The 23,230-nt window shown below is 43.8% G+C and overlaps 1 protein-coding gene across 2 annotated transcripts in view; it reads left to right on the top strand.

Moving 5' to 3' along the window:
* ADGRD1 (adhesion G protein-coupled receptor D1) overlaps positions 1–23,230 on the top strand; it is a 1,174,499-nt gene that overhangs the window by 90,099 nt on the left and 1,061,170 nt on the right. The window contains exon 4 of one of the 2 annotated variants that reach the window (XM_077293307.1): positions 4,664–4,759. The exons of the other annotated variant lie outside the window; for it this stretch is intronic. Coding sequence (XP_077149422.1) covers positions 4,664–4,759 — 96 coding nt within the window. The remainder of the gene's footprint in view (positions 1–4,663; positions 4,760–23,230) is intronic. 2 annotated transcript variants of the gene reach the window in all.

The raw sequence follows: 23,230 nt of genomic DNA on the forward strand, positions 1-23,230 counted from the left end.
CCTGTCATAGTATGGATGCAGCCCTATCTGTGGACAGCATTGTGCAGAGAAGGAGAAGCTGAACACAATGATATATGGGTTTGTTGGAACTAATTAAGTATACAGTGTCTTGCGAAAGTATTTGGCCCCCTGGAACTTTTCAACCTTTTCCCACATATCATGCTTCAAAAATAAAGATACCAAATGTAAATTTTTGGTGAAGAATCAACAACAAGTGGAACACAATTGTGAAGTTGAACAAAATTTATTCGTTATTTTAAATTTTTGTGGAAATTCAAAAACTGAAAAGTGGGGCATGCAATATTATTCGGCCCCTTTACTTTCAGTGCAGCAAACTCACTCCAGAAGTTCATTGTGGATCTCTGAATGATCCAATGTTGTCCTAAATGCCTAATGATGATAAATATAATCCACCGGTGTGTAATCAAGTCTCCGTATAAATGCACCTTCTCTGTGATAGTGTCAGGGTTCTGTTTGAAGCACAGAGAGCATCATGAAGACCAAGGAACACTACAGTCAGGTCCGTGATACTGTTGTGGAGAAGTTTAAAGATGGATTTGGATACAAAATGATTTCCAAAACTTTAAACATCCCAAGGAGCACTGTGCAAGCGATCATATTGAAATGGAAGGAGTATCATACCACTGCAAATCTACCAAGACCAACTGATCACAGCGTAACTGTCTATAATTACTACCGGCTATTATCTTGGGAAAGATCACAGGATCCCTTGTGATTAATGGAGAAGTGGCTTCATTCTAAGGGTATGCGCACAGGTTAAGTATTTGCTGGGTTTTTGTCGCATTTTTTTCCCAGCCGTTTTCTCACGGAAAGTGAAGGATTTCTTAGCAAAGTGAATAAGATTCCTGAAGATTCATGCACATCTGCTTATTTTTTCTTTGCAGATTTGAAGCAGCATCAAACCTGTACACGTCAATTCTTTCAACGTTTCTGCAGCGTTCTTCACCTATTGTACTGGAAAAAACGTATCAAAAGTTTTACACTGCGTTTTTCCTGCCATGTCTGCAGAAAATACTTAACGTGTGCACATACCCCAGGGCGTTTGCAAGATAGGTCAGACCCCTTACCATAACATTTCTCTATTTTTTGTGTAAATAATGGGAACAGAATAAATGATTGACAGAAGTCAAAGAATGTAAAAAAAAGACCTATCCACCTGCTTACTCTATAAAAGAGTACTAGAGATACAACAGTGCCTTGAAAGGTATTCATAGAAATCGTCCTCACAATTTTCAAATTTATATTTTTTAAATATTTAGAAAACCATGTATCATTTGCTTCACTCTTCACAAATACTTGCGACTTAGTGTTTGTATATCACATAAAATCCCAATAAAATACGTTTAGGTTTGTGGGTATAACTCCAAAAAATGTGGAAACGAGGTATGAATATTTTTTCAAGGCACTGTATATTATTCCTTATTTTCTACAGACACATTTCACCACTAATTTTTCTAACTGGCCAGGATAGAACATGATTCAGTTAGCCCCATCTATATATCATGCACATCCTGAACATCTGATGAACTTGTTTTACTTACAAAGATGAATTTTCTTCCTGGATTCCAAATCTCAATAAACCTTTGATTGTGTTTGTTTTTTGGCTCATATGGAACCACAGATTTATTCCATGGAAGATATCTGATGGACATATTCTAAGAAGATTGCCGGCAGTGTCACTTGAGATTTAGCAAAGTACCGTACTTATGAGAGATCTTTGCATAACGTACATTACATGGTTCATGGTTCATTATAGGGCTGGTGCTTGATTTAACACTACACAGATGCCCTGACAATATCACGAGAAGAAAAGATCACAGCTGATCTCAAGATGCTATTGGTATTAGTCAAGCTGTTTTCTCTGTTCTTGGTACAGAACGTCTCCTCTCTGCATTTCTTCAAAATTGTTACATAAACTAAGACTATTAACTCAGCTGTTTTTGATAGTAGTTATACAATGCCTAGGGGTATAATCTTGCATTCAGCTCTCTATGCGATAGAATTACATCGGTATAATTGCAGGAATTATACTTACCTTCAAATATTTTAAAGATCAATTCCCCTAAATAAAACACATACAAACAAGCATGTGCACACATGTACAATGAATCATGAACACAAATGTACACATACACGCTCTCACGCATACACACATACAAACAGGCATGTGCTAACATATGTCACACGCTCATGTACAGTGTTTAAGAGGTATCATTTCTCCTTGTGGAGAGTGGCATGCCAGATGAGGAGTCTTATAAGCCATGCAATGCTCCTATACGAAATTAAATATGCAAATAGCCTTTTCAGAGAGGAAGATTACTGGAACTCTAGGAAGTAGGCATGTCACACTCAACAAGGAGAAACGTTATTCCTTAGACCCCGGTCAGAGGCATCTCATACAGCCCAATCAGATCTCATACTTTGCACTGAGGAGGGGCAACACCCTGAAACACGTGTCTGTAAATTGAGATTCTGGTTTGGCTTTTATCTTAAGTCATATGACAAGGCTCGCTAAAGGGTCGATATTGACTTTTAGGATTGCTACTTCCCATAGGTGGTGCTAGAGTTCTAGTCCTCTTCCTCTCTGAAGAGGCAGTTTGCTTACACATGTATGGACACACACACACAAAGGCTTATCTCCTACAGAACAAACGGCTCTGTCATTAGAATTGCAATGTGCCAGGCCTTCTCTCATGATGACATGATCCATTAGATAGGGCCAAAAGGATGCCATCCACATTAAACTGTCAGCCAATCCAGCCAACATCGGCGATTACGACATGATGTTAGTCTAGTGTTTGTGTGCTTTCCATTGCAAACACAGACATGGGAATTTGACCTTTAAGTAATGAAACATTTGCAACAGCTCATGGGATAACATATACCACTGACTTCTCAATTCTGGAAAGGACATTTGCTTAATGGTGATGTGGTAAAAGACAATCATTATTGGGTTTAAAGGCCTAGAAATTAAAGTGGTTAACCAGTTCTTAAAAATTGATGATACAGCCATGTGCAGATAGTTGTACCCAACAATCTAATTTTGCTGGCCTCTTCTGAAGATAGTCAGAAAAGTCCCATGGCTCTCCAGTCCTTTAGTGTTCAACAGTGCATATAATTTACTGCCTCCATCTACTATGAGGCCTACTGGCACATGGCGAGGCCCGCTGATTCCATACCAGGCTCTGGATTGTGTCACATCCTTGGATGTAATCTGATGAAGGTCTTGGTGACAGAAACATGGATTATAGATATACTGGACTGCAATACCATTACATCTATCGTTGAACACTTAAGGAGTGGCATGGTGCCTTCTGACTCGTTAAGTGATGTGTATCTTTCTATCCTCACCTATATAGAGCCCGGATAACCTTTTTAATGAATGTGTTTGTACTTATTTGTCTACCATTGTCATTTTTCTTCATGACATCTGCTTCTGTAAGTCTCTATTATTCTTTGTAATCATGTTGCAATTACCATGCGTTATCATTGCTGTTATGTACAACAAGAATTGAGCTTTATATCTCTCAGCAGTCCTTTCCCCACAGGGGGTGATTACTCTCTTTAGATGACATGTTGTAGTATTTTGTGCGATTACAAAAAAAAGTGAATTGACAAGAAAATATTGAATTGCTACTGAATATGGCATGTTATTAGTATGTCCTCCCGAGAACAGAAAGTTACCGATAAGAGGCCAAACTCAATAAGAGATTCCAGGTCACTAATATCACTAAACTCAGATGCGCTTTGACTAGCGATAACTGACTCGTGACACAGTTGTGATTACTTACTCCTAAGATTTTGTAGGACATAGCATTAGACGGATTGCTGTGATTGTGAACCTTATAGATGGTTGGCACTTTGGATAGTGTTTGGGAAACAGAACAGGAACACAGGTACATTGCTAAAGCTGCAAGATAATTGTTTTTTTGAATGCGATGATACCACTGTACAAGGCCAGATGAAAGCTAAAGGGGCAGTTGCCGAAGAGTCTCCATAATCCTACACCCAGAAATTACCTATCCAGCAAGACCACCAGTTGGTCGAAACATTGGGCAAAGTTCTGTCTTTTCTTTCATGTCAGATCACAATAAACCGCATTTGCTGCAAGAATTTTTAGGTTTATCTGTTCTGTGCTGAGATTTTCACTACAGTATTACAGGACTACTTATCCTTTTCCCGGGCACGACCTTCAACCAGCAGTGTGCCGGCTTTCCCTAGGTATTCAAGCTAGAATAAGCTTAGGATCAGAATGGAACTCATTTATTTCACCACCGCTGTAAAATTGGTGCATGGACCTCCAGGAGGAGATGTTTTCATACATGTCACATTGTGGACTATCAGGAAATTCCTTGAATACAGCCAGATATATTCAGTTTCAGTTCAACAAAAACTCTTCCAAGTTTCTGTCTAGATATAACTTTTTTCTGTAAACTTTCTTCACTTTTATTTTGTAATTTTGCACTTTAATTTTAATAGTTTCAAAGTTAAAAATATAAGAAAATAGCTAATGTACTCAAAAGAACCCCAGAGCTCCTTTCTAAAGGCGACCGAAATGAAAGCTGCTTATTTGTTGAGAGATACAAAGTGTTTTCCATGTCTGTTCACCATTGTCACTTTGCTTGTGTTTTATCCATTGCAGCAGTCATCATCCACAACCACATTGTGCTTCCTTACCATAACGCCTCCTTAGTCAGTAGCAATGACTCTGCCTTCTCTAACTTGTCTGCAACTGTAGGTGAGAATCATGTCTGTATGTGCTGCCCGTGACTCAGTGTGCGTATATATACATACCCTTATGTATATATACACTATGTGTTACTGTGCTTTTTAGTATAATGTAGCTATTTTTCTTAAATGAGATATTGCAAAAACATATAAAATCTTTGTCCTGTACAGTGTGAATAACAGCACGGGTCTTGATTTCCAATTCTATTTTAAAGCATTAGGTTTTCACAAAGGAATTCTCATTAGAACATGTATTCGCACTGCCAATGTGTTTCACACCAGTTCTGAATTTATCACCACGCTCCAGCTTTGTAGCAGTTTTATTTATACAAATACATCTGAAATACAAGTTGCTTAATATGAAGTGATTAGAAATCATAAAAAGATATTTAAAGAGGGTTGTCATGATTGTAAAAGTCATACAGTTTTCACTGTAAAGTTTTTTGTGTATTATAAAATCTATTTTCAAATGCCCCACTAAGTAATTCTGAGCTAACAATTAAGGGGTCTCGTGTTTTAGACTGTCCACAGTTACACAGAATGGAGGATGGTGGTAAATAAAGCATCTCTGTCTCTGCACCTAGAACATCAGACCCATGATAGCACATCAGTGCGGTAGACAGGACCATGATAGCACATCAGTGCGGTAGACAGACCATGATAGCACATCAGTGCGGTAGACAGACCCATGATAGCACATCAGTGCAGTAGACAGTCCCATGATAGCATACCAGTGCAGTAGACAGACTCATGATAGCACATCAGTGCGGTAGACAGACCCATGATAGCACATCAGTGCATTAGACAGACCCATGATAGCACATCAGTGCGGTAGACAGACCCATGATAGCACATCAGTGCAGTAGACAGACCCATGATAGCACATCAGTGCAGTAGACAGACCCATGATAGCACATCAGTGCAGTAGACAGACCCATGATAGCACATCAGTGCAGTAGACAGACCCATGATAGCACATCAGTGCATTAGACAGACCCATGATAGCACACCAGTGCAGTAGACAGACCCATGATAGCACACCAGTGCAGTAGAAAGACTCATGATAGCACATCAGTGCGGTAGACAGACTCATGATAGCACATCAGTGCAGTAGACAGTCCCATGATAGCACATCAGTGCAGTAGACAGACCATGATAGCACATCAGTGCAGTAGACAAACCATGATAGCACATCAGTGCAGTAGACAGTCCCATGATAGCACATCAGTGCAGTAGACAGACCAAGATAGCACATCAGTGCAGTAGACAGACTCATGATAGCACATCAGTGCAGTAGACAGACCATGATAGCACATCAGTGCAGTAGACAGTCCCATGATAGCACATCAGTGCAGTAGACAGACCAAGATAGCACATCAGTGCAGTAGACAGACCCATGATAGCACATCAGTGCAGTAGACAGACCATGATAGCACATCAGTGCAGTAGACAGACCCACGATAGCATATCAGTGCGGTAGACAGTCCCATGATAGCACATCAGTGCATTAGACAGATCCATGATAGCACATCAGTGCAGTAGACAGACCCATGATAGCACATCAGTGCAGTAGACAGACTCATGATAGCATATCAGTGCATTAGACAGATCCATGAGAGCACATCAGTGCAGTAGAGAGACCCATGATAGCACACCAGTGCAGTAGACAGACTCATGATAGCACATCAGTGCAGTAGACAGACCCATGATAGGACATCAGTGCAGTAGAGAGACCCATGATAGCACACCAGTGCAGTAGACAGACCCATGATAGCACACCAGTGCAGTAGACAGACCCATGATAGCACACCAGTGCAGTAGACAGACTCATGATAGCACATCAGTGCAGTAGACAGTCCCATGATAGCACACCAGTGCATTAGACAGACCCATGATAGCACATCAGTGCATTAGACCAAGAAATGCTTTATTTCTAATGTGGCGATGCCTCTACAGGTGACAGCTTTGATAACTTGCTGATTGCTGGGTCTGATCGGAAGTAACCACACCGATGATGAGAATAGGGTTTACTTCATTTTTTAAGAGATTCCAAGATACCATCCTGTGTCTCTTGAAAAAACATTATTTCATTACACTAAAAAGGATAGTATTCTAGATGAAATGATGAACTTGAAAATCTAAAGGTCTTCATTGATGTGTAGGTTGTGTATCATTAGGGTACTATCATGGAGGACATACTAAGAATTGGCATCCTCTGAATGCCAGTTCTACAGTTGGCTGGCACACTATAGGAGAAGTTCTGCTGTCTCCTTGTTGGGCTGTATAGGTGTGTAACAGGTGGTGGCCCATTGATATAGATTGATTTGGAAACCTTCCTTGATGTACTATAGTTTATGCCAAGTTCCCCAATGTCCATGCCACATTGTATTGTATTTTATTGTTACATGCATACTCCATTCAGGCCAAAATGTTAGGGTGAGCAAGGCTTTGGAGTGCCACATACAGGAGCACAGCGGGTCTCATCCCAGTCACCATGTGCTCCATGATTCTGTGCAACACTCCTTGGGGTTTGGGCATTTGGAGCATGATCACACTATTTAAGCTGAATGACCGTGGGGAAGAATTTGTGGAGATGTCCTTTGTGTCCGCAAAAGCAATTTGGCCGGACCAAAGGAAGACAGAGCAGAAAGACCTGAGAGGAGGGAAAGCTTTTCCTTGTGGTGACACATACCTACGTTAGTAGATAAAGAAGATTCAGAGAACTTCACAGTGTGCCATTTTTCTATCTAGAAGTTTTTGTTTGTGTCCAGGGTTACAGGCAACAATTCCTAACTTTACGGAATAAATTCACTGGTATGTTAATTTAAGGGCCCACTGTGGGTGCAGTATTGCATTTTATAATGTTGTAAGAGCGAGAATATGTTCTTTTCGCCTTCATCCGGACACTGGTCCCTAGAGTCAAAGTTGCCTATATACACCAGATCCCTGTATAACCTTACATAGCCTGAGGAAAAGCTGCATTTACAGAGCATCTAATATTAATATCAGGACTCTGACTGTACTAACAGTTGACAAGTGCAGATTCTCCTGATCAAAGGTGACGAAACCCAGGCTGTCATTTCTAAGCCAAGATGTCACAGCGCACTGCTTAGTATCATCTGAACACAGAGACATGGAGGCTAATGGTTTCATCTCCTTTGTCTGCTCGACCTTAATTTCTTTAATATGAAAATTGTCAAATGCAGGAAATAATTTACAAAGATTGCCATTAGTTGGAGGTCTGCAGTGTTTGTAGTAAGATGAATAATATTTAATATGAGCAATGAAGACTGAGTTCACACTTTACAGCCATTTTGAAGTTCAAAATGGCAGCTAAAAGCGCTCTGATTATGGCTGCACGGCACGGAAAAGTGCTAGTACCTGCAATCAACGTGCCCTGATCTGCCCGATGACTCAGATTTCCAATGAAATGCGGGTGCATGTTTTCTACAATGCATCTGCAATGTGTAAACTCCGTCCTAGATCTCATGCTGTTCAGGTGTTCAGGTGCATTCTTGCATTCATGTGAAAAGAGGAATTTTCTACAATTAGAAACGATCTTCTCTAATTCGGTCTCTTCTAACTCTGGGAACTCCTTTAAGGCTGCTTTTATATTGACTGATAGTGCTGCAGCTGAATACTGCAGCAGCGATGTGCCGCTGTGGTCTTTGCACTGTTTTCCTGCACAATCATTTTATCCTGCAGGGAAACGGTTTCATATACTGCTGATCAAAATGGCCCCTCGGTTTTGCTGGTGAAACGGTTGTTTCCATGCAAGAGTAATGACTAATTTTCTATGGCAGTAAAGTGATTGTTCATGGAGACAGTGGAAAGACTGTAGCGGCACAAGGCTGTTGCGGTTTTCAGCCGCAGCTTGACAGCGGCATGTGAATGCAGCCGGTAGGTATCATTTGATCACCATTAGTTACATTAGCATTTTTTTTGCAAGGTAATATAACCAGTAGCTTTATAGCTATAAAGTGTTATTATTATGTGTTACTCTTGCTGGATAATGTAAAAGAGCTGTCAATGAATGCTCTGCTGGCAGTGTGAACACAGACGAAGATTTGGAATCTTATTTCTGCTACTATGTATTTATTCAGATAGCTAATGCTTGTAGTCAGATGATAATAGGAAATACATATAAAAAAACTGTAAGATAGCGCTACCTGAGTGGGTTGGGGGACACTCGCTTAGCATGGGATTCAGTCACACAGCCATGGTTTTCCACTTAAACAGACTATCCAGTTTATTTTATGCAGCATAAACCGGGTCATGCACAGTTCACTATATACATTTTATACGGCTTCAACTCACAGACACTAAACATGCTGGACCTCTCACTTCTTCCAGTTACCATGGGTGACCATACGCCGAACAATTCATCAATGTCTATGGAACACAATAAGCACCAACAGTCTGTGGAGGTACCTTATGGGAGCTCTTGCTCCACCCGCTGACTCCTGGTGAGTACTCTCTCTCCCAGGGAAGCTGCCGAACTGGGATCACCATCCCGGACAAGGCCTTACTCACTAGGCCACCTGACAGTCCAGATCCTCAGACGGTCTGTAGGTCCCCCAATACAGTGGCCATCACCGGCTCTGCAGGATCATGGCCTCACCCCGTGCTCTTCAGGACTTCATCCAGGACCATCCAACACAGAGGCCATCCAGGTCCACGGCCTCTCAGTGTGCTATTTAGGGATCCGGTCCTACTCCCAGGACCTTCCAACCCACAGGCCACGGCCTCTCCATGTGCAATTCAGGAAATCCGTCCCCACCTGGGACCGTCCAACACACAGGCCACCAGGTTCCAAAGCCTCACCACATGCTCTTCAGGGAGATACCACTCCCAACACATAGGCTTTTCCAGGACCTTGCACATGGACCATACAGATCCAAACACTCTCCACTGCAGAGACCATGTGACCACACCATGGTCACATTATGAACCTGTATCCACTCCCATAGGTGAGTGGTGTGTGGTTAGTTTGACCCGCCCAGCTCTCAAACAAACCCTGTAAGCCTCCCTTTACAACTATACAAACACTTGTGGGACTACAGGTCCCAGAACAACAACATTACTGGCTTACAGCGCAGACTCCCTCTGCAACACATGCCGCCCATTTGCAATCCTGCCGGTCACTGTTTCACCATCATAATCACAGATACACTCCATGCGCATCCTGAGGAGCACATACAGTGCCCTCTAGCTGCAGCAGGGGTCACTGCATCACATACTCCCTCTATTCAAACTCATGGGGTTGACCACCTGTCATACACCCGGGGTCTCGAGACAGGTCACACATGCTACCTTGCCCTACCAGTCAAGAGGACCGTCTCAGTCGGTTTTGAGCATCATACATCATCACATCCTTGTTAGGTTTTCCCCGCCCCTAGGGGTCAACACGTAGGCCTTGAGTTGTGGCCCTTAAATCACAGTCTGTCTGTGTCACCAGACCTTTAGTCACCACACTTCCCAAGCGTGCCCCTTCACGTGACCTTTCTTTCTATGGCCGCCACCCACTGTTACTGTGGTCATGAGTCCACCGTCCAGTCGAGCCTAGTGACTGATCTGAGTCTGACTCTGTTACTACGTCCGCTACAGGGGCTACTGTCCATGTCCCTTAGCGTTGTACTAAGAGAACTGCCACTTTCAGATTCTCTGCCTCCCAGGCATCTTCTTGCTGAACGTCTTTGGCTGTCAGCCATTCCATTATTTGGAGGGTCCTTTCTGTCCCCTTTACCTTGGGTTGTAGGCGGCCACCACCTTATGTTCTGCAGCTGTTTATTAACCTGCAGTTGGTCCATTCTTAGCTGCTGTATTTCAGGTACGCCACACGAGACCCCAGGAACCTTCGGATATTCCCAAGACTCTCCATGGACCTGACAACATGGAAAGGAACCATTCCATCTTCACCCACAACCTGGGCCTCGTCATCAGCCGGAATCCTCAGTCTCTTCTCACCGGATCTATTCACAATCTCCTGCCTCACTTTCTCAAATCTTCTGATGACACCAAATTTCTGGGTACCAAAACAATGTCTTCCACAAAGCCCAGCTGACTTTGAGCTTTCCTGGCCTGCTCCAAACGTTGAGTGGCTTCCTTATTTCTCAAGAGGTTCATCTGTTTTGTGCGGAGGCACTGTAGGTGCATATCCCTCAGGATAGCCACCCGCTTCACTGTGTCTTCTCTAGTTGACAGTATCGCCAATTGTTTTGTCTCTGGTGAACAGTTCACACTACAGGCTTCTACTGTCTTTTTAAAAGCCTCATGCACACCCTCATTGGTACATGATCCCGCATGTCCTCGTGTACATCTATCACGCACTTGAAGAGCAAAGTCTCATTCTCTTCATGGACGGATGGCTCCAGTTTTGCCTCAGACATTTCCATGAAGACATCTGCCACGACCAGGTGACTGTCTTTTTCTGCTTTTAGCGCCAACTCTTTCTCCACTTTACACTCTTCCAGACCCCTGGCCAAGATGGGCATTGGCAGCTTCACCTCGCAACCACTCTGGCACTGCCGCTGTAAGTCTGCGACCACCATCTTCTCCTCTGGCGGAAAACCTCTTAATGCTTCTCTGAACACTTCCACATCTTCCCTTAAGGCCTTATGCAGACTTTGCCATGTGGACAGGTGACCTCTGAGATCAGAGACTTCCTTCTCCAGCTCATCCACCCTGTGCTCAGCCACTTGTCTCAGGAATCAGGATCCTTTCTCGTTCGACATGGTCTTTCACTCTCTTTAATCAGTTCTATTTCATGATCCTGTTCTCTTTTGGCTAGCACGTGTTGCACCATAACTTCTTTAAATATATTTTCAGATGGGCCAGCTTGCTCACCCACATTCTGCCGCTTCAGAGTTTTACCTATTCCTTCATCAACAGGTTCAGCTTTCTCTTGGGTATCTGAGTACCCCAGCTCCTCCGCATCAATCCTCTCAGAGGGTGCAATTTGTACAGCCCCTTTGCCTCTTTTTCATCTCCGACGATGGGAGGATGACTTGCCACTTGTACCCGAGTCAGCTTTACTGCACTCTTTTCCACTTTCGTCACCGTCTGAATGGGAGTCACCACCACCCGATCGGTCACCCTGGAACCAGCGGTCCCTATTTCTAATGGTGTCGGACCCCATTCCTGGAGCTTCCTCGTCTTCCATGGTCACCTCTGCCAAGTCCTAGAGTTGGTCAGACCCACAGTTCCGTCTGGTCATACTTTCTGGTATGGCTACCACCGTCATCCTGACTTCACCTTGTGGAGCACTATTGTTCCACTGTGTCAGTGCTTCGGTCTGCACACCGTTATACTCAGCCCTAGCGGTTGCTACTGGCAATGATATGTCACAGTCACCCCCGGAGTCTGTGTCACACCCCACAGTATGGTGAACCCTCAAGTGACTCTCTAACTGGGTGTCAGCTCCTCTTGTTTTATCTACCACACCACTATCAGTCATATTGTGGCACACGTCAGGTGATATCATGTCTGTCAGTTGGGCAGACGCACCCTTCCCACTGGTCAACCCCATGTCTGACCCATCAATTTTGGAAGGTATTAATGCTTTAAAGTACGCAACCCCATCAGCTGAGCCTGAGAGCCCTCCATTCTCCTGTTGCAGAGGAGTTCCCTTCTCCCACAAGTCTGAGTATAACCTAGAGTCCCAGCCTATTATCACCAGACAGGTTAAGTTTGGGACTATAGCGACATCATGGAATGCAATGTCCCTGGCTGTCTCGAGGATCACCCTGGCCATTGGATAGTCCTTAGTGCACCCATAGATGCAGATGACACTGATCTTCCCATTTGGCACTACCCATCCCTTGGGTGCAACCCTCACCAGAGTCACCGAGATCCTAGAATCGACCAGTCCGAACACATCTTCGTCATTCATCTGCAAGGCACACCCACGTAGCCTCTTGTCAGGTGGGTAGTTCTTAGAGCAGATTGGACACACATAGTACAATTGCCCCTGGCAACAGTTCTTCTGTGGCACCCCTTTGGGATGCTCCGCCCCCTTTTGGGACTCCACCCCTTTTTGGGCAATTATCCCTGTTTGGGTTACTGCCTAATTTTAGGGAGCCATCCCTTTTAGGGACTCTACCCCTTTTCTGGGGTACACCCCGTGGACTCCTCACGGTACTCTCAGACACCAGTTGAACAGTACAAAAAAAAGTCTCTTTGGGTTGGCACTGGCCCTTTAAGAGTCTGCACGATCTGGACCAATGTGCTCTAACGATACCTCACCAGCTCCTGCTGGTGCTACCACAGCTCCTGCTGCAGTTACAAGCCATCGGCTCCTCCGGCACAGCTCCTGCTGGCGCTACCACAGCTCCTTCTGCAGTCACAAGCCATCGGCTCCTCCAGCTGCCGATCACAAGCCGCTGCTGCTGCCACTGCAGCTCCGGCTGCTGCAGAACCTCTTGCTGCAACTGCAGCTCCTCTCCACAAGGCTCTGCATGGCTCCGCTCTCCAGACTTTGTGGACCCGCCGATCCACAGCAAAACTTTGTAACCTTACCGAGTTACAAACAGACGCTTGTAAGCTTTGTGGACCCGCCGATCCACAGCAAACTTCGTAACCCCTCCGAGTTACAGCAATCAACTCCACATGTGCTTTCTGAACTGTTGCCCGCAGTCTAGCACCATATGTAAGATAGCGCTACCTGAGTGAGTTGGGCGACACTCGCCTAGCATAGTCACACAGGCACGGGTTTCCACTTAAACAGACTATCCAGTTTATTTTATGCAGCATAAACCGTGCCATGCACAGTTCATTATATACATTTTATACGATTTTAACTCACAGACACTAAACATGCTGGACCTCTCACTTTGTCCAGTTACCATGGGTGACCGCACGCCGAACAGTTCATCGATGTCCATGGAAAACAATAAGCACCAACAGTCTGTGGAGGTACCTTATGGGAGCTCCTGCTCCACCTGCTGACTTTTGGTCAGTTCTCTCTCTCCCAGGGAAGCTGCCGAACTGGGATCACCGTCCCGGACAAGGCCACCAGGACACCAGGCCACCTGACAGTCCAGATCCTCAGATAGTCTGTAGCTCCCCCAATACAGTAGTCGTCACTGATTCTGCAGGACCATGGCCTCACCCCGTGCTCTTCAGGACTCCGGTCCTACTCCCAGGATCATCCAACACAAAGGCCATCCAGGTCCACGACCTCTTAGTGTGCTATTCAGGAATCCGGTCCTACTCCCAGGACCTCCCAACACACAGGCCATGGCCTCTCCATGTGCAATTCAGGACATCTGTCCCCACCTGAGCCCACCAACACACAGGCCACCAGGTCCCAAAGTCTCACCACGTGCTCTTCCGGGAGATAGCACTCCCAACACATAGGCTTTTCCAGAACCTTGCACACGGACCATACACATCTAAACACTGTCCACTACAGAGACCATGTGACGACACCATGGTCACATTATGAACCTGTAACCACTCCCATAGCTCGACCCGCCCAGCTCTCAAACTAACCCTGTAAGCTTCCATTAACAACTATAAAAATACTTGTGGGATTACAGGTCCCAGAACAAAAACATTACTGGCTTAGAGCGTAGACTCCCTCTGCGACACATACTGGCCATTTACAATCCTGCCGGTCACTGTTTCACCATCATAATCACAGATCCGCCTCCATGCGCATCCTGAGTAGCACATACAGCGCCCCCTAGCTGCAGCAGGGGTCACTGCATCACAATATATATACCGTATTTTCCGGCGTACAAGACGACTTTTTAACCCCTGAAAATCTTCTTAAAAGTCGGGGGTCGTCTTGTACGCCGGGAATCGCCTTGTACGCCGGGTGTATATGGTGGGTGGGGGGGGGGAGTGGTCCTGATGACGACGAGGGGGCGTCTCACAGGAAAGTGAGTATCCCCCATTACCTTATCATAGCGCTGCAGCGTGGGGTCTCTGTGCTGGGAGCGGCGGCTGCTGTGCTGTGGTGCGGCGGCTCCTCTTCTGCAGTGTGGGGCCTCTGGTGCTGTGGGGCGGTGGCGGCGGCGTATCTTCATGCAGTCGGGGCTCCTCCGGCAACTCAAAGCCTGGAAGCCCCGCCGGCAACTCCATCGGTGTAATGCGGTGGCCTCCGGGAAAATGGCCGCTGCTTAGATTCAGATCTCGTGTCCCGAGATTTCGGGACGAGATCTGAATCTGAGCATGCGCAGCCCTCAGCGGCCATTTTCCCGGAGGCCACCGCATCGCACCTATTGAGCTGCCTCCGGGAAAATGGCCGCTGCTCAGATTCAGATCTCGTCTCCCGAGATCTCGGGACGAGATCTGAATCTGAGCAGCGGCCATTTTCCCGGAGGCCACCGCATTGTACCGATGGAGTTGCCGGCGGGGCCTCCAGGCTTTAATGAGATGCCGGAGGAGCCCCGACTGCATAAAGATACGCCGCCGCCGCCACCCCACAGCACAGAGGCCCCACACTGCAGAAGAGGAGCCGCCGCACCACAGCACAGCAGCCGCCGCTCCCAGCACAGAGACCCCACGCTGCAGCGCTATGATAAGGTAATGGGGGATACTCACTTTCCTGTGAGATGCCCCCTCGTCGTCATCAGGATCACTCCCCCCCCCCAAAAGGCACATATTCACAAGCCCTATAAGACGACATACGGTGTATAAGAAGACCCCCGACTTTTAAGAAGATTTTATTTTTTAACTGGTAAAGTTGGGGGGTCGTCTTATATGCCCAGTCGTCTTATACGCCGGAAAATACGGTATATATATATATATATATATATATATATATATATATATATATATATATCCATATATATATATATATATATACTGTATATACAGGTCCTTCTCAAAAAATTAGCATATAGTGTTAAATTTCATTATTTACCATAATGTAATGATTACAATTAAACTTTCATATACTATAGATTCATTATCCACCAACTGAAATTTGTCAGGTCTTTTATTGTTTTAATACTGATGATTTTGGCATACAACTCCTGATAACCCAAAAAACCTGTCTCAATAAATTAGCATATTTCACCCGACCAATCAAATAAAAGTGTTTTTTAATACCAAACAAAAAAACCATCAAATAATAATGTTCAGTTATGCACTCAATACTTGGTCGGGAATCCTTTGGCAGAAATGACTGCTTCAATGCGGCGTGGCATGGAGGCAATCAGCCTGTGACAGTGCTGAGATGTTATGGAGGCCCAGGATGCTTCAATAGCGGCCTTAAGCTCATCCAGAGTGTTGGGTCTTGCGTCTCTCAACTTTCTCTTCACAATATCCCACAGATTCTCTATGGGGTTCAGGTCAGGAGAGTTGGCAGGCCAATTGAGCACAGTAATACCATGGTCAGTAAACCATTTACCAGTGGTTTTGGCACTGTGAGCAGGTGCCAGGTCGTGCTGAAAAATGAAATCTTCATCTCCATAAAGCATTTCAGCCGATGGAAGCATGAAGTGCTCCAAAATCTCCTGATAGCTAGCTGCATTGACCCTGCCCTTGATGAAACACAGTGGACCAACACCAGCAGCTGACATGGCACCCCACACCATCACTGACTGTGGGTACTTGACACTGGACTTCAGGCATTTTGGCATTTCCTTCTCCCCAGTCTTCCTCCAGACTCTGGCACCTTGATTTCCGAATGACATGCAAAATTTGCTTTCATCAGAAAAAAGTACTTGGGACCACTTAGCAACAGTCCAGTGCTGCTTCTCTGTAGCCCAGGTCAGGCGCTTCTGCCGCTGTTTATGGTTCAAAAGTGGCTTTACCTGGGGAATGCGGCACCTGTAACCCATTCCCTGCACACGCCTGTGCACGGTGGCTCTGGATGTTTCCACACCAGACTCAGTCCACTGCTTCCTCAGGTTCCGGTCACCTCTTCTCGTTGTACAGCGTTTTCTGCCACATTGTTTCCTTCCAACAGACTTACCATTGAGGTGCCTTGATACAGCACTCTGGGAACAGCCTATTTGTTGAGAAATTTCTTTCTGGGTCTTACCCTCTTGCTTGAGGGTGTCAATGATGGCCTTCTTGACATCTGTCAGGTCGCTAGTCTTACCCATGATGGGGGTTTTGAGTAATGAACCAGGCAGGGAGTGTTTTAAAAGCCTCAGGTATCTTTTGCATGTGTTTAGAGTTAATTAGTTGATTCAGAAGATTAGGGTAATAGGTCATTTAGAGAACCTTTTCTTGATATGCTAATTTATTGAGACAGGTTTTTTGGGTTATCAGGAGTTGTATGCCAAAATCATCAGTATTAAAACAATAAAAGACCTGACAAATTTCAGTTGGTGGATAATGAATCTATAGTATATGAAAGTTTAATTGTAATCATTACATTATGGTAAATAATGAAATTTAACACTATATGCTAATTTTTTGAGAAGGACCTGTATATACACACACACAGACTAGTGTCACACTAGTGTATATTCTCTAATCCAAGGGAATCAGAGCGATTATGCTATTCACACTCTGATCAAACTCTGATCAGTGATTGATCAGAGTGTGATCGCAGTGTGCTCTGATTCTCTCGGAAGAGTGAAAGATGTAGAAAATAATTTCTCCATCTTCTCCGTTCTGTCAGTTTATGGAAATGAGACTGCACTCACATGTCATCTGAGTGCAGTCCGATGTTTTCCACAGACTCATTGACTTGCATGGATGAGTGTGATCCAAATATCGGATTAAATTCGGGCATGCTGCAATTTTTTCCACCGGATCAGCTCTGTCTGAGGAAAAAAAAAATCGGACATATGCACAGCTTCATAGACTAACATTGGGCTGAGTGCGATCTGTTGTTTTGTCAGGTCGCACTCGGATCAATAATATGTCCGTGTGCATGAGCCCTTATTCAAATTAGTTGATGCAAAAATGAATGCACCCCACATAAAAAAACTCATCTAGTATCTTGTATGACCTTCATTAATTTTAAGGATCAAGCCCTCTAGGCATGGAATGAACAAATGGGCAAGATAGTGCAACATCTATCCTTTTCTAGTCTTCAAAAAACTACCTCTTTTAGAGCCTTGATGTTGGATGGAGAGTGATGCTCAACTTGTCTCTTCAGAATTCTCCTAATTGTTCAATTGGGTTCAGATCAGGAGATCTACTTGGCCACTGAAACCTGTTCGTCTTCAGAAATGTCATAGAGTGAAAGTAGAATCTTATCTTTCAATAGAGGGCAGTACATCTGTGAAGTCATGATAAAATGTAGCTCACCGAAACCAGCAGCACTCATGCATCCACATATAAAGGCATTGCCACCATGTTTCACTGTAGGCACTATGCATTTATAAAATAATACATGTCTACAAAGGACAATGCAAGATTGTATCAATTTCTCTTTCATTGTAGATCTGTACATCTGAAAATTCCTGATCACATAGCTCTCCAACATCAGCCGCACTCACATAAAGATACTGCCCCCATACATTTTTCTAAATTTGTTTTTTTAAATACAAGGTGCCAAAAGTGAAATATGCTGTTGGCAATGTCCTTATCTGTAGCTGCTGATGTTGGAGAGCTACATTTCATTGATGTTATCAGGAATTATCATATGTACAGATCAACAATGAAAGAATTTGCTACAATCACTGGATACCCTTGGTAGACATTTATTTTTTATAAATGCATAGTGCCTACAGAGAAATATGGAGGCAGTGCCCTTATATATGGCAGCATGATTCTACTAGTGTCAGGGAGTTACATATCATTGATGGTATCATTAATTCACCGATGTACTGCTCTGAAAGAAAAGATGCCATCACGCCGTGCCCTTGGTAGACATGCACTTTTCCAATTTGACAATGTTCCAAAACTACGTCTCCTGATCTGAAAACCTGTGGGGATTTCTAAAGAGACAAGTTGAGCATCACTCTCCATCCAACATCCTGAATGTGAAAAGAGGCCATATTTGAAAAATTTAAAAAAATAGATGTTGCATATGTGGCCAACTTATTAATTCCATGAATAGAAAACTTGGTGCTGTTCTTAAAAATCGTGGAGGTCATACAAAATACAAGATGTAGTAGTTTTTGATGTGGGGTTTATTCATTTTTGCTTCACCTACTGAGTAAAACTAAAAATTTGTGTAAGTGAAATATTTACTTTCATGTTACGGGTAGTGTTGAGCGATACCGTCCGATACTTGAAAGTATCGGTATCGGAAAGTATCGGCCGATACCGGCAAAGTATCGGATCCAATCCGATACCGATACCCGATACCAATACAAGTCAATGGGACTCATGTATCGGACGGTATTCCTGATGGTTCCCAGGGTCTGAAGGAGAGGAAACTCTCCTTCAGGCCCTGGGAACCATATTAATGTGTAAAATAAAGAATTAAAATAAAAAATATTGCTATACTCACCTCTCCGACGCAGCCTGCACCTTACCGAGGGAACCGGCAGCGTTGTTTGCTTAAAATTCGCGCTTTTCTTTCCTTACGTGAAGTCCCGGCTTGTGATTGGTCGCGTGCCGCCCATGTGACCGCAACGCAACCAATCACAGCAAGCCGTGACGTAATTTCAGGTCATTCAGTATTTTAAAATTATGCTCCGGCTTTGTGATTGGTTGCGTCGCAGTCACATGGGCGACGCAACCAATCACAGCAAGCCGTGACGTAATTTCAGGTCCTTAAGGATTTTAAAATTACGTCCCGGCTTTGTGATTGGTTGCGTCGCAGTCACATGGGCGACGCAACCAATCACAAGCCGTGACGTCACGGGAGGCTGGACACGCGCGCATTTTAAAATGCGCGCGAGTCCAGCCTCCCGTGACGTCCCGGCTTGTGATTGGTTGCGTCGCTGTCAACCAATCACAAGCCGGGAGGCTGGACACGCGCGCATTTTAAAATGCGCGCGAGTCCAGCCTCCCGTGACGTCCCGGCTTGTGATTGGTTGCGTCGCTGTCAACCAATCACAAGCCGGGAAGCCATTTTAAAATGCGCGCGTGTCCAGCCTCCCGGCTTGTGATTGGTTGACCGCGATGCAACCAATCACAAGCCGGGACATCACGGGAGGCTGGACAAGTGCGCATTTTAAAATGCGCGCGTGTCCAGCCTCCCGGCTTGTGATTGGTTGACCGCGATGCAACCAATCACAAGCCGGGACGTCACGGGAGGCTGGACAAGCGCGCATTTTAAAATGCGCGCGTGTCCAGCCTCCCGTGACGTCACGGCTTGTGATTGGTTGCGTCGCCCATGTGACTGCGACGCAACCAATCACAAAGCCGGGACGTAATTTTAAAATCCTTAAGGGCCTGAAATTACGTCACGGCTTGCTGTGATTGGTTGCGTCGCCCATGTGACTGCGACGCAACCAATCACAAAGCCGGGACGTAATTTTAAAATCCTTAAGGACCTGAAATTACGTCACGGCTTGCTGTGATTGGTTGCGTCGCCCATGTGACTGCGACGCAACCAATCACAAGCCGGGACTTCACGTAAAGGAAAGAAAAGCGCGAATTTTAAACAAAGAACGCTGCCGCTTCCCTCGGTAAGGTGCAGGCTGCGTCGGAGAGGTGAGTATAGCAATATTTTTTATTTTAATTCTCTCTTTTACACATTTTTTTATTAATGTTGTTTCGATACCGATACCCGATACCACAAAAGTATCGGATCTCGGTATCGGAATTCCGATACCCGCAAGTATCGGCCGATACCCGATACTTGCGGTATCGGAATGCTCAACACTAGTTACGGGTCTAAAATGTTGTATGAAACTCAGTCTTGTCAACATTTTTTAAATTGTTCTTGTATTCAGTGATCTATTGTTTAAAATGTTACTTTTCAAAGGGGGTGTAATCATTTATGCTGAACGCTGTATGTTCCAGAAGCATCTAACATCTACGTTTACATTTGACTGGAGGATACAATCACTATCACATTAGAAAGCACAGTCGTGCATATTTTTGTGGTTGAATTTTGCTGAAATACTTGTATGAATCCTCTGCTGATTAAATTGCTAAGACGATAGAACAGAAAGTAGAAAGACATCATTTTGAGCTGCAGTCAAAAGAAATCTAGAGTGATTGAAAACCCCCAAAAGTTTTGTTTTTCTTCAAGTACTGCTTTGTTGTGACATTTGGAGACAAGCGGAGTAGGTATTGTACAGCGCACATCAACGTGTCTTCACTCTGTCAAACAGTTTTCCTATGCTGACAACTCAGAACAAAATAAAATATTTATTTACTGAATAGGAAAGCCATCGGCCAAGCTTACAGCTGCCCTGGACATAATTACGAGCAGTCATGTAACGATCAGCTGAACTTCACTCATCTGGATTGATGGTCCACACATTTTTATATCAGATTTTACTGTAAGACGGCTTAACACTTTGTAGACAACTGTCTTACTCGGCTCTCTAGCATCATCCACTGTTCATTACATTCTCAGTCAAATGCAGGATACATATGATTGACTTTTTTTTAATGGGTTGTCCAGGATTTTAAAACATGACTGCTTTCTTTTAGAAACAGCACAATATCTGACCATAAATTATGCTGTATTGCAGAAAGATTTTATTCAGTTTAATAGGGCTGAATCACAATACCAGTTTTCCTAATTATGTACAATCCCCTTTAAAGTGGCTCTAAGCAGGGCAGATGTGATATTGGTGACTCAGGGATGGGCAATAAAGAGCAGATTGGTTTTCTTTATGACAAACCATTCTCGATGATGGGAATTTTTTGAAAGGGGACAACCCCTTTAACTAAATTGCTTAAGAATTTTTTTGAACATTGTTGGTTGACAACCTCTATATGAGATGTACTGCTCTATATAGACAGAGAACATGCTACCATCACTGGTTACTTGATTCTTGTTGCTAGGTTCCTTTTTCAAATCTGATTACTTGCTCCTGGTTACTCATAATGGCAGCTGTAAGGCACTGCACATCCATCCTGACACAGGTTTGTGTGCCAACTCCTCTCTTCCCTGCCCTCCTGGGGCTTTTATAATTAATAACTGTGCCACAGCTGTCACCTGACCTGGTGTCTCCTTCAATCTCTTCCCCTCAAGAACCATGTACATTGTCCTACAGTTCCTGCTGCTGCAGTTCGTGCTACATTCTCTTTTGTCTGCAATATTTAACCAGTAGATGACAGTGACTTCTTGTCGACACTCTATTAAACCTCAAACTGTGGAAATTTCTCATTTGTTCATCTCATTACACAAATACAACCACTTTTCGGTTCTAATGTCCATAACATGCGTCAATCAGGAATTTGCTAACAAGGGTCAGGTTTTACTTTCATGTACATTGGCATGTAAAAGTTTGGGCACCCCTGGTCAAAAATACTGTTATTGTGAACAGTTAAGCAAGTTGAAGATTAAATGATCTTTAAAAGGCCTGAAGTTAAAGATAACACATTTCCTTTGAATTTTAAGGAAAAAAAATAAATAAATTTCATTGTTTACATTTTAAAAATTAGAAAAAGGAAAATAGGCCAATGCAAAAGTTTGGGCACCCTCCATGGTTAGTACTCAGTAGTGCCCCCTTTTGTAAGAATCACAGCTTGTAAACACGTTTTGTAGCTAGACAAGAGTCCTTTAATTCTTCATTGGAAACTTCTTCCAGTTCTATGAGATTCCTTGAATGTACTGCTATTTTGAGGTCTAGCCACAGATTTTCAATGATGTTCAGTTCAGGGGACTGTTAGGGCCATTGTGAAACCTTCAGCTTGCGCCTTTTGAGGTAGTCTATTGTAGATTTTGATGTGTGTTTAAGATCATTATCCATTTGTAGAAGCCATCCTGAGCACACAAATCTCCAAGGGTGCTGAACCCCTTAATGACCAGAGGTATTTTTGGTTTTGCATTTTCATTTTTTGCTCCACTTCTCCCCAGAGCCATAACTTTTTAACTTTTTGGTCAAAATGGCCATGTTAGTTCTTGTTTTTTTGTGGCATGAGTTGTGCTTTTGGACGACATCATTGGTTTTAACATATAGTGTATTTGAAAACGGGAAAAAAATTCAAGTGCGGTGAAATGACGAAAAAAAGTGCAATCCCACATTTTTTTTTACCATGTTCAATAAATGCTAAAACTGACCTGGGATTATGATTCTCCAGGTCATTACGAGTTCAAAGACACCAAACATGTCTAGGTTATTTTTTATTTAAGTGGTAAAAAAATTTCCAAAATTTGCAAATAAAAAAAACCGCGCCATTTTCTGATACTCATAGTGTCATTTTTTGTGATCTCGGGTTGGGAGAGGGCTTATTATTTGTGTTTTTAAATTTCAAATTTCAAACAAATAAGTAAGGCAGCACTCTGTAGCACCATAGCTTGCAAACATGAAATATGTAAATCGAATTGCATTACTGCATTAGAAGTATGAAAAATTGTAAAAGCTTAGTGCATAAATTGGCCAATTCATGTGTACCTGGAAGCCACGGTAAGGTGTTTTTCATTGCCAGGACCTAATAATGCCAATCCTCTCTTAGAATAAAGTCCTCTCTTAGACTGAAATCTATACCTCTG

This window comes from Ranitomeya variabilis, chromosome 1 (genome assembly GCF_051348905.1).
Source record: "Ranitomeya variabilis isolate aRanVar5 chromosome 1, aRanVar5.hap1, whole genome shotgun sequence".
NCBI lineage: Eukaryota > Metazoa > Chordata > Amphibia > Anura > Dendrobatidae > Ranitomeya > Ranitomeya variabilis.